This window comes from Scyliorhinus canicula, chromosome 20 (genome assembly GCF_902713615.1).
Source record: "Scyliorhinus canicula chromosome 20, sScyCan1.1, whole genome shotgun sequence".
Taxonomy (NCBI): Eukaryota; Metazoa; Chordata; class Chondrichthyes; order Carcharhiniformes; family Scyliorhinidae; genus Scyliorhinus; species Scyliorhinus canicula.
In genome coordinates, this window is record NC_052165.1 from 84,055,530 (window position 1) to 84,071,955 (window position 16,426).

Here is a 16,426-nt window from a genome sequence, read left to right on the forward strand (position 1 = left end):
GTCACTGTCTGTGAGGCGTTTACACATTCTCCCCGTGTCTGCATGGGTTTCACCCCCACAACCCAAAGATGTGCAGGTTAGGTGGATTGGCCATGTTAAATTGCCCCTTAATTGGAAAAAAGTAATTGGATATTCTAAATTTATTTTAAAAAAGAGAAAAAGAAAGGGAGAACCTAGATCAGGTCCATAGGGGACAGGTTCCATCATGGATCAGCGATAAACAGATGGAGCACTTATTCATAAAACAATACAACACAGGAACAGGCCCTTCGGCCCTCCAAGCCTGCGCCGATCATGTGCCTATCTCGACCAACCGCTTGTATCCTTCTATGTCTCGTCTGTTCATGTGCCTACCCAGGTAAGTCTTCAAGGTTGCTAACGTATCTGCCTCAACCACCTCACTTGGCAGTGCATTCCAAACCACCACCACCCTATGTGCACATCTCCATTGAAACTTTCTCCCCTCACCTTGAACTTGTGCCCATTGTAATTATCATTCACCCTATCTATACCTCTAAGAATTTTATAAACTTCTATCAGGTCGCCTCTCAGCCTCCGTCTTTCGAGGGAGACAATCCGTTTATTCAATCTCTCCTCATAGCTAAAACCCTCCATACCAGGCAACATCCTGGTAAACCTTTTCTGTACTCTCTCCAAAGCCTCCATGTGGTAGTGCAGTGACCAGAATTGGACACAATATTCCAAATGTGGTCTAACCAACGTTCTATATAATTACAACATAATTTGAGCTTTTATACTCGATACCTCGTCCTATGTTTCTTTACCACCATTTCCACCTGTGCTGCCACTTTTAAGATCTGTGGACCTGCACGACCAGATCTCTCTATGTCTCTATGCTCCTGATTGGTCTGCCATTTATTTTATAGCTCCCACCTGAATCGGATCTCCCAAAATGCATCACCTCGCATTTGTCCGGGTTAAATTCCATCTGCCATTTCTCTGCCCAATTTTGCAGTCTATCTATATCCTGCTGTATTCTCTAACAGTCTTCATCACATCACTATCCACAACTCCTTCAATCTTGGTATCATCCGCAAACTTGCTAATCAGACCTGCTACATTTTCTTCCAAGTCATTTATATATAATACAAGGAGCAGAGATCCCAGAACTGATCCCTGTGGAACACCACTAGTTACAAACCTCCATTTGGAAAAACACCCTTCCACTGAACTCTGTCTTCTATTGCCATGCCAGTTCTGATCCATCCAGCTAGTTCACCCCTGACCCCATGTGATCTAATCTTTTGCACCAGCCTGCCATGAGGGACCTCATCAAATGCTGTACTAAAGTCCATGCAGACAACATCCATAGCCTTTCCCTCGTCAATCATTTTTGTCACCTCCTCAAAAAATTCAATCAAATTAGTGAGACATAATCTCCCTCGTACAAAACCATGCCGTCTGTCGCTAATAAGACAATTCACTTCCAAATGTGCATAGATCCTATCTCTGAGAATCTTTTCCAACAATTTCACTATCACGGACGTCAAGCTCACTGGCCTATAATTACCAGAATTATCCTTGCAAACCTTCTTGGTACAACATTGGCTTTCCTACAATCCTCTGGGATCTCACCTGTGGCCAATGAGGACACAAAGATTTCTGTCAGAGACCCAGCGATTTCATCGCTTGTCTCCCTCAGTAATCTAGGACAGATGCTGTCTGACCCTGGGGATTTGTCTACCTTAATGCTTTTTAACAGACCTAACACTCCCTCCCTCGTAACAACAACCTGATCTAAAGTGTTTACACATCCCTCTGAGACACCACCAATCTCCCTCTCCTTTGTGAATACCGATTCAAAATATTCATTAAGGACCTCATCTACTTCTTCTGGTTCGATACATAATTTCTCTCCTTTATCCTCGAGGGGCCAACTCTTTCTCTAGCTACCCTCTTGTTCCTAATATATTTATAACATGCCTTGGGATTCTCCATAATCCAGTCTGCCAAGGGCATTTCGTTACTCCTTTTTCCTTTCCTAACTCCCTGCCTGAGCTCTTTTCTACTTTTGTTGTATTCCTCAAGTGCTTTATCTGTTTTTAGTTGTCTGTACCTCACATATGCATCTTTTTTCTTTTTGACAATATTTTCAATTTCCCTGGTCATCCAGGGTTCTCGAATCCTGCCTTTCCTGTCCTTCCCTTTTTACCGACACATGTCTGTCCTGCATTCACATCAACTGCTCCTTAAAAGACTCCCACATGCCAAATGTGGATTTACTCTTAAACAGCCTGTCCCAAACAACAGCCTCCAAATCCAGCCTCATCAGTGCCTTTTCCCCAATTTAGCACTTTAATCCGAGGACAACACTTGTCCTTTTCCATGAGTATCCAAAAGCTTACGGAATTGTGGTCACTGTTCGCCACATGTTCCCATGACCTTGTCGGGCTCGTTCCCTAGTACTAGGTCCAATTTGGTCCCCTCTCTAGTCAGGCTATCCACATATTATTCCAAAACACCTTCCTGGACACACTTAACAAATTCCTCACCAACCAGACCCCTAGCCCCAAGGGATTTTCAGTCAAAATGAGCAAAATTAAAGTCTTCCACTTACAACAATGGCAAGTAGTTTTTCTTTTCATTGTCTAATTTATTTATATTTATTTATTTTTATTTTGAAATTGTTGTTGTATAAGTTTACCTAAGGTTTAAGACATGGCAGGAGGTCCCAGACCCGTGTCATGCTCCTCGTGTGCGATGTGGGAGCTCAGGGACACGTCCACTGTCCCAGGCTCTTTCACGTGCAAGAAGTGTGTTCAGTTGCAGCTCCTGTTAGACCGCTTGACGGCTCTGGAGCTTCGGATGGACTCGCTGAGGAGGTCTTGCTGGCTCTGCTGTGCAGCACGGCAGGAAGAAAAATGGCAGGGCTATAGTGATAGGGGACTCGATCGTAAGGGGAATGGACCGGCAGTTCTGGGGACGCAATGCAGATTCCAGGATGGTATGTTGCCTCCCTGGTGCAAGGGTCAAGGATATCCCGGAGCGGCTACAGGACATTCTGGGGGGGGGGGAAAGAGGGAGTCACCCTCCCCCCCCCCCCCAGAATGTCCTGCAGCCAGCTGTCGTGGTGCACATAGGCACCAACGATATAGGTAAAAAACGGGATGAGGTCCTACAAGCTGAATTCAGGGAGTTAGGAGTTAAACTAAAAAGTAGGACCTCAAAGGTAGTAATCTCAGGATTGCTACCAGTGCCACGAGCTAGTCAGAGTAGGAATGTCAGGATAGATAGGATGAATGCGTGGCTCGAGAGATGGTGCAAGAGGGAGGGATTCAAATTCCAGTGGCATTGGGACCGGTTCTGGGGGAGGTGGGACCAGTACAAACCGGACGGTCTGCACCTGGGCAGGACTGGAACCGATGTCCATGGGGCACATTGTTTGCTAGAGCTGTTGGGGAGGGTTTAAACTAATGTGGCAGGGGGATGGGAACCAATGCAGGAAGTTGGAAGGTAGTAAAACAGGGACAGAAGCAAAAGGAAGTAAGGGGAAAGGCAAAAGGAAGTGCAAGACAGAGAAGACATAGTCAAAAATCAAAAAGGGCGACAGTACAAGGTACAGTGACTGAGGGGGGCTCAGGGAATAGGCCCAGTAATACTAAAAGGAGTACAACTGGAGATGTTAAGATTCAAAACAGAGGTAAAAAAAAACAACATAAGTGTACTTTACCTGAATGCTCATAGTATTCGGAATAAAGTAAATGAGTTGATGGCGCAAATCATCGTGAATGACTATGATTTAGTGGCCATTACCGAAACATGGTTAAAGGATGGTCACGACTGGGAGTAAAATGTCCGAGGGTATCAAACTATTCAGAAGGACAGAGTGGATGGTAAGGGAGGTGGTGTAGCTCTGTTATTTAAGGATGACATCCGGGCAATAGTTAGGGATGATGTCAGTGCTATGGAGTATAGGGTTGAATCCATTTGGGTGGAAATCAGGAATAGTAAGGCGAAAAAGTCACTGATAGGAGTAGTCTATCGGCCACCAAATAGTAACGTTATGGTGGGGCAGGCAATAAACAAAGAGATAACTGATGCATGTAGAAATGGTACAGCAGTTATCATGGGGGATTTTAATCTACATGTCGATTGGTTTAACCAGGTCGGTCAAGGCAACCTTGAGGAGGAGTTTATAGAATGTATCCGCGATAGTTTCCTAGAACAGTATGTAATGGAACCTGCGAGGGAACAAGCGGTCCTAGATCTTGTCCTGTATAATGAGACAGGATTCATTCATGATCTCATAGTTAGGAATCCTCTCGGAAGGAGCGATCACAATATGGTGGAATTTAAAATACAGATGGAGGGTGAGAAGGTAAAATCAAATCCTGGTGTTTTGTGTTTAAACAAAGGAGATTACAATGGGATGAGAGAAGAACTAGCTAAGGTAGACTGGGAGCAAAGACTTTATTGTGGAACAGTTGAGGAACAGTGGAGAACCTTCCAAGCGATTTTTCACAGTGCTCAGCAAAGGTTTATACCCACAAAAAGGAAGGACAGTAGAAAGAGTGAACATCGACCGTGGATATCTAAGGAAATAAGGGAGAGTATCAAATTGAAGGAAAAAGCATACAAAGTGGCAAAGATTGGTGGGAGACTAGAGGACTGGGAAATATTTAAGGGGCAACAGAAAGCTACTAAAAAAGCTATAAAGAAGAGTAAGATAGAGTATGAGAGTAAACTTGCTCAGAATATAAAAGCAGATAGCAAAGGTTTTTACAAATATATAAAGCAAAAAAGAGTGGCTAAGGTAAATATTGGTCCTTTGGAGGATGAGAAGGGAGTTTTAATAATGGGAGATGAGGAAATGGCTGAGGAACTGAAGGTTTTTTGGGTCGGTCTTCACAGTGGAAGACACAAATACATTGAACATAGAACGATACAGCGCAGTATAGGCCCTTCGGCCCACGATGTTGCACCGACATGGGAAGTCAAAAACTGAAGGCCATCTAACCTACACTATGCCATTATCATCCATATGCTTATCCAATAAACTTTTAAATGCCCTCACTGTTGGCGAGTTCACTACTGTTGCAGGTAAGGCATTCCACGGCCTCACCACTCTTTGCGTAAAAAACCCACCTCTGACCTCTGTCCTATATCTATTACCCCTCAATTTAAGGCTATGTCCCCTCGTGCTAGTCACCTCCATCCGCGGGAGAAGGCTCTCACTGTCCACCCTATCTAACCCTCTGATCATTTTGTATGCCTCTATTAAGTCACCTCTTAACCTTCTTCTCTCTAACGAAAACAACCTCAAGTCCATCAGCCTTTCCTCATAAGATTTTCCCTCCATACCAGGCAACATCCTGGTAAATCTCCTCTGCACCCGTTCCAAAGCTTCCACGTCCTTCCTATAATGAGGCGACCAGAACTGTACGCAATACTCCAAATGCAGCCGTACCAGAGTTTTGTACAGCTGCAACATGACCTCATGGCTCCGGAACTCAATCCCTCTACCAATAAAGGCCAACACACCTTCTTCACAACCCTATCAACCTGGGTGGCAACTTTCAGGGATCTATGTACATGGACACCGAGATCCCTCTGCTCATCCACACTACCAAGAATTTTACCATTAGCCAAATATTCCGCATTCCTGTTATTCTTTACAAAGTGAATCACCTCACACTTCTCTACATTAAACTCCATTTGCCACCTCTCAGCCCAGCTCTGCAGCGTATCTATGTCCCTCTGTAACCTGCAACATCCTTCCACACTGTCTACAACTCCACCGACTTTAGTGTCGTCTGCAAATTTACTCACCCAACCTTCTGTGCTCTCCTCTAGGTCATTTATAAAAATGACAAACAGCAACGGCCCCAGAACAGATCCTTGTGGTACGCCACTCGTAACTGAACTCCATTCTGAACATTTCCCATCAACTACCACTCTCTGTCTTCTTTCAACTAGCCAATTTCTGATCCACATCTCTAAATCACCCTCAATCCCCAGCCTCCGTATTTTCTGCAATAGCCGACCGTGGGGTACCTTATCAAACGCTTTACTGAAATCCATATACACCACATCAACTGCTCTACCCTCGTCTACCTGTTCAGTCACCTTCTCAAAGAACTCGATAAGGTTTGTGAGGCATGACCTACCCTTCACAAAACCATGCTGACTATCCCTAATCATATTATTCCTATCTAGATGATTATAAATTGTATCTCTTATAATCCTCTCCAAGACTTTACCCACAACAGACCAAGGGCAATGTGTCCAAGTTTTCAGATGACACTAAGATGAGTGGTAAAGCGAAAAGTGCAGAGGATACTGGAAGTCTGCAGAGGGATTTGGATAGGTTAAGTGAATGGGCTAGGGTCTGGCAAATGGAATACAATGTTGACAAATGTGAGTTATCCATTTTGGTAGGAATAACAGCAAACGGGATTATTATTTAAACAATAAAATATTAAAGCATGCCGCTGTGCAGAGAGACCTGGGTGTGCTAGTGCATGAGTCACAGAAAGTTGGTTTACAGGTGATTAAGAAGGCAAATGGAATTTTGTCCTTCATTGCTAGAGGGTTGGAGTTTAAAACTAGGGAGGTTATGCTGCAATTGTATAAGGTGTTAGTGAGGCCACACCTGGAGTAGTGTGTTCAGTTTTGGTCTCCTTACTTGAGAATGGACATACTGGCACTGGAGGGTGTGCAGAGGAGATTCACGAGGTTAATCCCAGAGCTGAAGGGGTTGGATTACGAGGAGAGGTTGAGTAGACTGGGACTGTACTCGTTGGAATTTAGAAGGATGAGGGGGGATCTTATCGAAACATTTAAAATTATGAAGGGAATAGATAGGATAGATGCGGGCAGACTGTTTCCACTGGCGGGTGAAAGCAGAACTAGGGGGCATAGCCTCAAAATAAGGGGAAGTAGATTTAGGAATGAGTTTAGGAGGAACTTCTTCATCCAAAGGGTTGTGAATCTATGGAATTCCTTGCCCAGTGAAGCAGTTGAGGCTCCTTCATTAAATGTTTTTAAGGTAAAGATAGATAGTTTTTTGAAGAATAAAGGGATTAAGGGTTATGGTGTTCGGGCCAGAAAGTGGAGCTGAGTCCACAAAAGATCAGCGATGATCTCATTGAATGGCGGAGCAGGCTCGAGGGGCCAGATGGCCTGCTCCTCGTTCTTATGTTCTAACAACCCTATTCTTTCTACATCTACCCAGAATCTGCTTACATATCTGTTCCTCAACTTCCCGTGGGCTGTTGGGAGGCCTGTAATACACACCCCACTATAGTGACTTCCCCCTTCCTGTTTCTGAGCTCCACCCACAATGCCTCATTACTTGATTTTCCCATGGTGTCCTCCCTCTGTACAGCTGTAATATGTTCCCTAACCAGTATTGCAACTCCCCCACCTCTTTTACCTTCCTCCCTGACTCGCCTAAAACACCTACATCCTGGAATATTTGGCTGCCAGTCCTGTCCCTTTTTTAACCAGGTGTCCGTTACAGCAACCAAATCCAAGTTCCGCGCGTGAAACAAGGCTTAAAGTTCATCAGTCATACCTGTTATACTTGGTGCACTGAAGCAGACCTCCAGTTCCACTGAGTTCGACCTCCACCAGCCTACCCTTCCTCTTAGCCAGCCTGACCCTGGTGCCATGCTTATCCCTAGTCTCTACACTTGCTGGCTTACTGCCCTGGTTCTCAGCCCCCTGCCAAATTAATTTAAACCCACCGAAACATAGTAGCAAACCTCCCAGCCAGGATTTTGGTGCCCCTCCAATTCAGGTGTAACCCGTCCTCCTTGGTGTGAACCAAGAAATGTCTTGAAAACGTTGAAAGATTTGAGAACAGATAGAGAAGATTTCTGCATGTGAGAAGGTCAATATAAGATCGTTACCAAGTAATCCAATAGGGAGTTTAGCAGAAACCTCTTTACGGAGAGCGGGTGAGAACATAGAATTCACTACAGGATGTAGTTGAGGTGAGGCAAATAACATAGATGCATTTAAATAAACCTGGATGAGACTGTAAGAAAGAAGAGAGTGAAGGATTTTGCCAATTCTTAATTAAGGATGTAAGGAGACACGAGTAGATCAGACACTGGCATGGACTAGTTGGGCTGAATGACTGTTTTCTGTGCTGTATATTTGAGATATACCTCCTGTCATATTGCATTGTAAATCAGTGCTAAAGCACACTGTACCATGTTGACTGCTCCCTAACCACCTAACGAGAATGTAGCACAAACAGGTATTACTGCAGGTACCAAACTCTGGAAAACAGCAACATCCACTAGAGTGCTTGAGCTACTAGCTCATCAAAATTCAGCAAATCAAAGTGTAACACTGTCTTTGATTACAATCTAGTGGTACATGAATGGACAGAGGATTAGAGCAGATACCTGTGTGCTGCATTTCTTCTCATTATCAGAGTCAGACAGGTCAGAAGATTTGGACATTCCAACCCCGAGTTCAGTTTTCACACTCTCGAAGAACTCTGCAAAGAAATGATGGAGATTGATTGATTGCTGTTGGATATGAATCAAAGGCAGAAAGTGGATTTGAGGTATCGACCAGCCATGTTCTGACTAAATGGTGGAATTGTTCAATGGACTAGATGGCATTATTCTGTTCCTATCTTGATACATTCCATGCCCACTATTAACTTTCATTCATGAGGTGGGAGCATTGCTGGCTAGGCCAGCATTTATTGTCCATCCCTAATTACCCATGTGAAGGCGATGGTGCCTTTGTGAACCGTTGAAGTCTATGTGGTGTCGGTACAGGCACAGTGTTGTTAGGGACAAAGTTTGACCAGGCCACAGTAAAGGAGCTGCAGCATAATTGCAAGTGGTGGTGTCCCCTTGCATCTGTTGCCATTGTTCTTTCAGGTGATAAAGTTAGTAGTTTTGGAAGGTCAATGCACCCGAATCTTCGAAAACACAGGCTAATAACTTGTATAGTTTTCACAGCTTGTAAGTACAGAGCGCAATTTTAAAATATATACATGGCATGAAATTTGGAAATGTACTAAATATTAAAGAAAGTAGTATTCAACTTCACGAGGATGAAGACACGCTGATGGAATAGGTAGCTACGTGGCAGGTGAAATTCAACACAGAAAAGCACAAAGTGACTACATTTTGTAGGAAGAAATGAGGCAATACATGCTAAGTGGTAGGATTTTAAAGGAGCGAGAGATCAGGGTGCTTATACTCAAATCTTTGAAGGTGACAGGATAGATTAACAAAACTGTTTATAAAGCATATGGGACCCTAAGCTCCAGAAATAGAAACACAATACAAAAGCTAGGATGTTACGCTAAACCCAAGAGATTTTTCTCAGCTTGAGTAGCCTATTCAATTCTGGGTGCCACCAAAATTCTACCCACTTGCTGTGTAAAAAGGTGTTTTCTCATGTCACCTTTGACTTTCACAGGGGCGACACGATGGCGCAGTGGTTAGCATTGCTGCCTCTCAGCGCCAAGGACCCGGGTTCGATCCTGGCCCCAGTTCACTATTCGTGTGGAGTTTGTACATTCTCCCTGCGTGGGTCTCACTCCCACAATTCAAAAAGATGTGCAGGGTAGATGAATTGGCCACGCTAAATCACCCCTTAATTGGAAAAAGCTATTGGGTAATCTAAACTTATTTTTTTTAAAGTTTGACTTTTACCAGTGATGTTAAGTCTGTACCTTCTGATTATCAACCTTTCAGCTATTGTAAATGGTTTCTCTTCATTTACTCTCTGAAATCAGGTTTCTGGGCAGCACGGTAGCATAGTGGTTAGCACAATTGCTTCACATCTCTGGGGTCCCCAGGTTCGATTCCCGGCTCAGGTAACTGTCTGTGCGGAGTCTGCACGTTCTCCCCATGTGGGCGTGGGTTTCCTTCGGGTGCTCCAGTTTCCTCCCACAGTCCAAAGATGTGAAGGTTAGGTGGATTGGCCATGCTAAATTGCCCTTAGCATCTAAAATTGCCCTTAGTGTTGGGTGGGGCTATTGGGTTATGGGGGCAGGGTGAAGGGTGCTCTTTCCAAGAGCCAGTGCAGACTCAATGCCCCCTTCTGCACTGTAAATTCTATGACTCAATCCAACCAGCACTAAGCAGAGCTTACATAGAAACATACACAGAAAATAGAAGTAGGGGAGGCCATTTGGCCCTTCAAGCCTGTTCCGCCATTCATTATGATCATCAAGTTCAATAGCTTGATCCCATCTTCCCCCCATATCTCTTGATTCCTTAGCCCCAAGACCTATATCTAACACTTTTTTGAAATTACACGTTTTGACCTCAATACTTTCTGTGGTAGTGAATTCCAGAATCACCACTCTCTAAGTGAAGATATTGATCCTCATCTCAGTCCGAAAAGGTTTACACCTTATCCTCAAACTATGATTCCCTCGTTCTAGACTCCCCCATCATCAGGAACATTCTTTCTGAATCTACCCTGTTTTCACCATTATTCCCAGTATTCAAGAGTCTGGCTTGTTAAAGTTCTGTGCAATTCCACTACTGAGGGCCTGGACTGACTAGAAGCACAACAAGAGTTTTCAACCATTGGCAGGCACAAATTAAACTTTGAAGGTATAACATGCTGAGACAAACCTGCAAGGACAGGGAACTACATACATGAGGTCATTAGGTCCACAAGATGAGGTCATAACCTTAGACTAAGAGGTAGCAAATTTAGAACAGATTTAAGGAGAAACTACTTCTCTCAAAGGGTTGCGAATCTGTGGAATTTGCTATGCCAGAGTGCAGTGCATGCTGGGACAGAGTAAATTTAAAGAGGAGTTGGACAGATTTTTAATTGGTAATCGGTTGAAGGATTATGGAGAACGGTGGAGTTGAGGCCAGGGTTGGATCAGCCACGATCACATTGAAGGTGATTAGGCTCGGGAGGCTAAATTGTCTACTCCCGCTCCTCGGTCATATGTTCTAGGGAGGAGAAGCTCTGACTGATTTTGCAATCCAGTTCTTGGTCTATAGTATTGTAGGTAATAGATGAGGAACATATCAGCCATGATAGAATGGTACAGCAGACTCGATGGGCCGAATGGCCTAATTTGCTCCTAAATCTTATTAACTTATAAGAAAGTACTTTTCTTTGTTCTTTGCTGAGTAAGGGTAGAAGGTTTTATTTTTACTTAGGGCATCATAATCGGCACAGGCTTGGAGGGCCAAAGAGCCTGTTCCTATGCTGTGCTGTGCTTTCCTTTCTTCTTTGTTCTCTTTGTTCTTCACCGAAAAATGGTAGACTTTAGTGATAGAGTGGACATAATGAGATGTAAGCAGGCCATGTAGACTTTTTGAGCAGTATTTAGAAATAGATTAAAGACATTAGAAGGAGCTGTACGTAGGGGCGGCATGGAGGCACAGTGGTTAGAACTGCTTACTCACAGCTCCAGGGATCCAGGTTCAATTCTGACCTCAAACTGTGTGGAATTTGCACTTTCTCCCAGTGTCTGCGTGGGTTTCCTCCGGGTGCTCCGGTTTCTCCCACACCCCAAAGATGTGCAGATTAGGTAGATTGGCTATGCTAAATTAGCCCGAGGTGGAGGTACAGGGATAATGTGGGGTTTGGGCCTGGGTATAGTGCACTTTCGGAGGGTTGGCGTAGACACAATGGGTCAAATGGACTCAACCTGCAAAGTAGACATTCAATGGTTGTCCGCTTGGTGCCAGCTGTGAAGTGGTGGAATGTATAAATGCAGAGATTATTGATGGGATTAACTAAATGGGAGCAAAATCCCATAGCGAGCATGTTTCCCAGCACTCAAAGCGCTGTGAAACACTTAATTAGGCACCCAGTTTGAGGTTAAACAGTAGGGGAACGTATGGACGAGGAGCACTGAGGAGCTCTGCTCGATGAAACTACTCTGGAGCCCCCCTGAAGTGATCCCCGACACCACCCCCCACCCAAAGCACTATGGGAGGGTCCCCCACACCCTGTCCAACACCCACAGAGGGGACGCCCGAGCCCGATCGTCACCGTACAAAAATGTCACCTGGGTGCCTTGGATGTGCCAGGCTGGCACTTCCAGGGTGCCAATCTGGCAGTGCCAGGGTGTCCCCATGGTACCAATGCCAGGGTACTACCCTGCCCAAAGAGCATGCATCTGGAGGCCTCCTATTACCTGGGAGACCCCCATGAGTGGCGTTCCGTCTGATCCCCATTTGTGGAAATTAGTACTGAATGCCGCTCACCCAAGATTTTGGAGGCAAATGGGATAGATCCTAACGTTTCGGTAACTCAGAAAACTGCACTGAAGTGAGACTAGCTGTCTCGCTTTAATATGCAGATCTACCCAAAAGTCATCCTGTCCACAATGAACGGGATTTGCAGCCTTAGATTTTATGAGGCGTTGCGAGCAGGGTCTCCCAGCTTCTATCAGCTACACTGCGCTGCGTTCAGCTGCTTTTCAGGCGCAATGCGGCCGTTCGATTGCACCCTACATAATAATGTAATAAAAGCAGCATGATTTTAATGTGGGATTTAAAGTAGATTGGGATAAAGCACTTTCACATGTCAGAAACATAGCAAAATCTCTCTAGTGTATTTAGGTTACTGTTCAACAACAATACCAACTAGGGCTCAAGCCATTTTTGATTTGATAGAATGAGATATTAGCCAGACTTAATTGACAACCTAATGGTGTATGAGCATTTTTTTAACGACTAGCAATCATAATATGATTGAGATCAACATGGTTTCTCATCTTCGGAAACTAAGATGCTGGATTTAGAAAGACTAATTTCAAAACTGTTAATGGATAAAACAACAAATAAGTAGCTTTCGTTCAAAACAAAAATGATGTGGGAAATGTACAATTATTGATGCCTACGGAGTAAAAGAATGAAAAGGGATGAAATCAAAGAGATGGGCTATGTAAGGATCCTCCCATTTAATCCGTCGGTTCCTTTTCCTCATTTTAATTTCTGTTATCCTGTTCGCTATTACCATTTTTTGGTCTATGCCTTGAAGACCAAGCAAACCTTGAATTTAAAAACAGGAAACTCCAGAAGGATGTGCTGTTTGGTCCAACACTGATGGTGGCCCGGATTGATTGGCTTGGCCGGTGGTCAATGAGCTGACCCAGAAATCGGGTTCTTCTCGGGGACAGGCAGTGATTGGTTCTGCTGTCTCTGAAAAATGTTTTTTGTCTTCTCACATGGCTTCAGTGACTTCATTGTGTGGGTGGAACTGGGCTGTGGCCCTATGAGCCGTTTTTGGTTTTGCTTTCACATTTGGCTGCTGTGGACTCAGACAGAGGAAAGAAGTGTATTGGCCTGTCTCTCTCTATTTTAATTTTAAATATCTGTTCCAGTAAAAATCACCTTGTGATTTAGATATAATTTGCTGTCCGGAAGGGTTTAAACCTACTGGTGAGATTGGGTCAGAACTTCAGGGAAAGCCAGTCTCATTCAAGTGAGAATGCAGAGTGCTGGGCCACGCCCTCGAAAAGGGGTTTTGGTTTATGTGATTTTGGTTTTGAATTGGAACAGTTAAGAGAGAATTCAACAAGTGTTATACATAGATTACTGTAGCTGTGGGGTGTCTTTATGTTTGTAACTGATAAACATTCTTTGCTGTGTGTTTAAATAAATGTAAATTCTTAGAATAAAGCTTATTTTGATTAAAGTGTCTGGGAAGACTGTTGAATAACACCTCAAATGAAGGCTCTTGTGCTCATCAGAGCCAAATTCAACAAAACGTTCTGGGACAGGTGAACTCCAAAATACACGTTGGAGTTTTTAAACCCTGGCTTCTAACAAAATGTATTCAGAAAAGATAAGAAAGGAAGAGGAGGGATGGTGGTAGTATTGATTAAGGAGACAATTTGGGGCTGGAGAAAGGATATCTCAGAGGATTCAAGAACAGAATCAATTTGGCTAGAACGGAGGAACAAAAAGGGGGAAATTACATTGCTGGGTGTCTCTTTAGACCGCCAACTGGTGAGAAGGATGTAAAAGAACAAATCTGCTGGGAAATGAGAGAGATGCAAACATTATAGAGTAGGTTTAAAGGGGGCATTAATTAACCAAATGTAGAGTGGGGCAGTGATAGTGTGAAGGCTGGAGCGAAACAAAAATCCCGAATTTGTGTTCAGGAAAATTTTCAACAGCAGTATGCATCCAGTCCAACACAAAAGGATGCACTGCTAGACTTCGTTCTTGGGAATGAGGTGCGGCAAGTAGATCATGTCAGTGCGAGAACATTAAGGGACAGTGATCATTTTATCATAAGGTTTCAGGTTATTATTCCAATTCTTTGCCAGCATCTAGTGAAAAATGAAATGAAATGAAAATCGCTTATTGTCACGAGTAGGCTTCAATGAAGTTACTGTGAAAACCCCGTAGTCGCCACATTCTGCCGCCTGTTCGGGGAGGCTGGTACGGGAATTGAACCGTGCTGCTGGCCTGCCTTGGTCTGCTTTAAAAGCCAGCCATTTAGCCCAGTGTGCTAAACCAGCCCCTGGTTCTGTCTTTTGTCTGTTCCATACCCTGTTTAGGGGCAGCAGGGTAGCATGGTGGTTAGCATAAATGCTTCACAGCTCCAGGGTCCCAGGTTCGATTCCCGGCTGGGTCACTGTCTGTGTGGAGTCTGCACGTCCTCCCCCTGTGTGCGTGGGTTTCCTCCGGGTGCTCCGGTTTCCTCCCACAGTCCAAAGATGTGCGGGTTAGGTGGATTGGCCATGCTAAATTGCCCGTAGTGTCCTAATAAAAAGTAAGGTTAAGGGGGGGGTTGTTGGGTTACGGGTATAGGGTGGATACGTGGGTTTGAGTAGGGTGATCATGGCTCGGCACAACATTGAGGGCCGAAGGGCCTGTTCTGTGCTGTACTGTTCTATGTTCATAGCTAGTAAATCCTGGAGTAGGTCGCGAGTCGAGCTCCAAGGGTTGATAGCTTGGAGGGGTGGGGGGGGGGGCACCACTTAACATCAAGGATGGCTGACTAGGAGTCTCTCCAGCTCTTACCCCATCCATTAGTGCCTTGGAAGGATGTGCAGGTTGGTACTCAACCTGTTTGGCTACGTAATGAACCCACCTTCCTTGGCCATCAAGTCCTGGGGTGGGCCTCTAACCGGAGCTTCTGGCTCAGAGACAGGAACAGTACCCACAACACCATAGGATTATGAAAAAGGATGATTATGAAAAAGGATAAAGGATAAAGAATAATTAACTAAGGGAACACCACCTTCAATGGGATAAGAATGGGCAGAATAAATTGGAGCCAAAATGCTGGAAAATGGGATTAGTGTAGTTTTGTCAATGCAGACTTGATGGGCTGAAGGACCTTTCTACACTGTATGACTATGACAAAGGTGGCAGGAATAATGGTAGCTGAACAATGGGCTACTTTCAAAGAGGAGATGAAAGGGCAGAGTCAATGTACATGTCCTCAAAAGGAAACAGTAGGGCAAACGCATCCAGAGCTCTTTGGATGATAAAGGAGGTAGAAGTTAAGGTGAATCAGTATTTTATGACCGATGTCATGTGGAAGATACAACAGAGAAGCAGACTGAACATAGAAGGTTCATGGTAGAGGTTAAAAGCAAATAATAGAAGCAAAGATGGAGATGAAAACAGACTGGCAGCTAAATTAAATGGGAATCCCAAAGTCTTCTACCAGCATACTAATGGTATAAAGGTGATAAAAGGAGACTGATTAGGGACCAAATGGCGATTTACACATGGATGCACAAGGTATGGTTGAGGTATTAAATGAATTCTTCGCATTTTTCTTTACCAAGGGAAAAAATGCCACCAGACCGTGTGAAAGAGAAGGTGGCACATTGGTTAGCATTGCTGTCTCACGGCACCAGGGACCCAGGTTCAATTGCAGCCTTGGGTGACTGTGTGTGGAGTTTGCACTTTCTCCCAGTGTCTGCTTGGATTTCCTCCCATAGTCCAAAGATGTGCAGGTTAGGTGGGGTTACGAGCATAGGATGGGGGAGTGGGCCGAGGTCGAGTGCTCTTTTCAAAGAATTTACAGTGCAGGAGGCCATTCGGCCCATCGACTCTGCACCAGCTCTTGGAAAGAGCAACCTACCCAAGGTCAACACCTCCACCCTATCCCCATAACCCAGTAATCCCACCCAACACTAAGGGCAATTTTGGTCACTAAGTGGAATTTATCATGGCCAATCCACCTAACCTGCACATCTTTGGACTGTGGGAGGAAACCGGAGCACCCGGAGGAAACCCAAGCAGACACGGGGAGGATGTGCAGACTCCGCACAGACAGTGACCCAAGCCGGAATCGAACCTGGGACCCTGGAGCTGTGAAACAGTTGTGCTATCCACAATGCTACCGTGCTGCCCCGTTTTGGAGGGCCTGTGCAGAATTGATGGGCCAAATGGCCTCCTTCAGCACTAAGGATTCTATGGAATCCTGCCAAGCTGCAATCCCAACTGATAATCTTAAATAGGTTCAATGTACTTCT

The 16,426-nt window shown here is 44.6% G+C and overlaps 1 protein-coding gene across 3 annotated transcripts in view; it reads right to left on the reverse strand.

Annotated features, from left to right (window-relative positions):
• The window catches only part of LOC119955298 (lysine-specific demethylase 7B-like), a 316,061-nt gene that overhangs the window by 108,192 nt on the left and 191,443 nt on the right, over positions 1 to 16,426 (reverse strand). For all 3 annotated transcript variants that reach the window (XM_038781379.1, XM_038781377.1, XM_038781378.1), the window contains one exon: positions 8,379 to 8,473. In XM_038781379.1, coding sequence (XP_038637307.1) covers positions 8,379 to 8,473 — 95 coding nt within the window. The remainder of the gene's footprint in view (positions 1 to 8,378; positions 8,474 to 16,426) is intronic.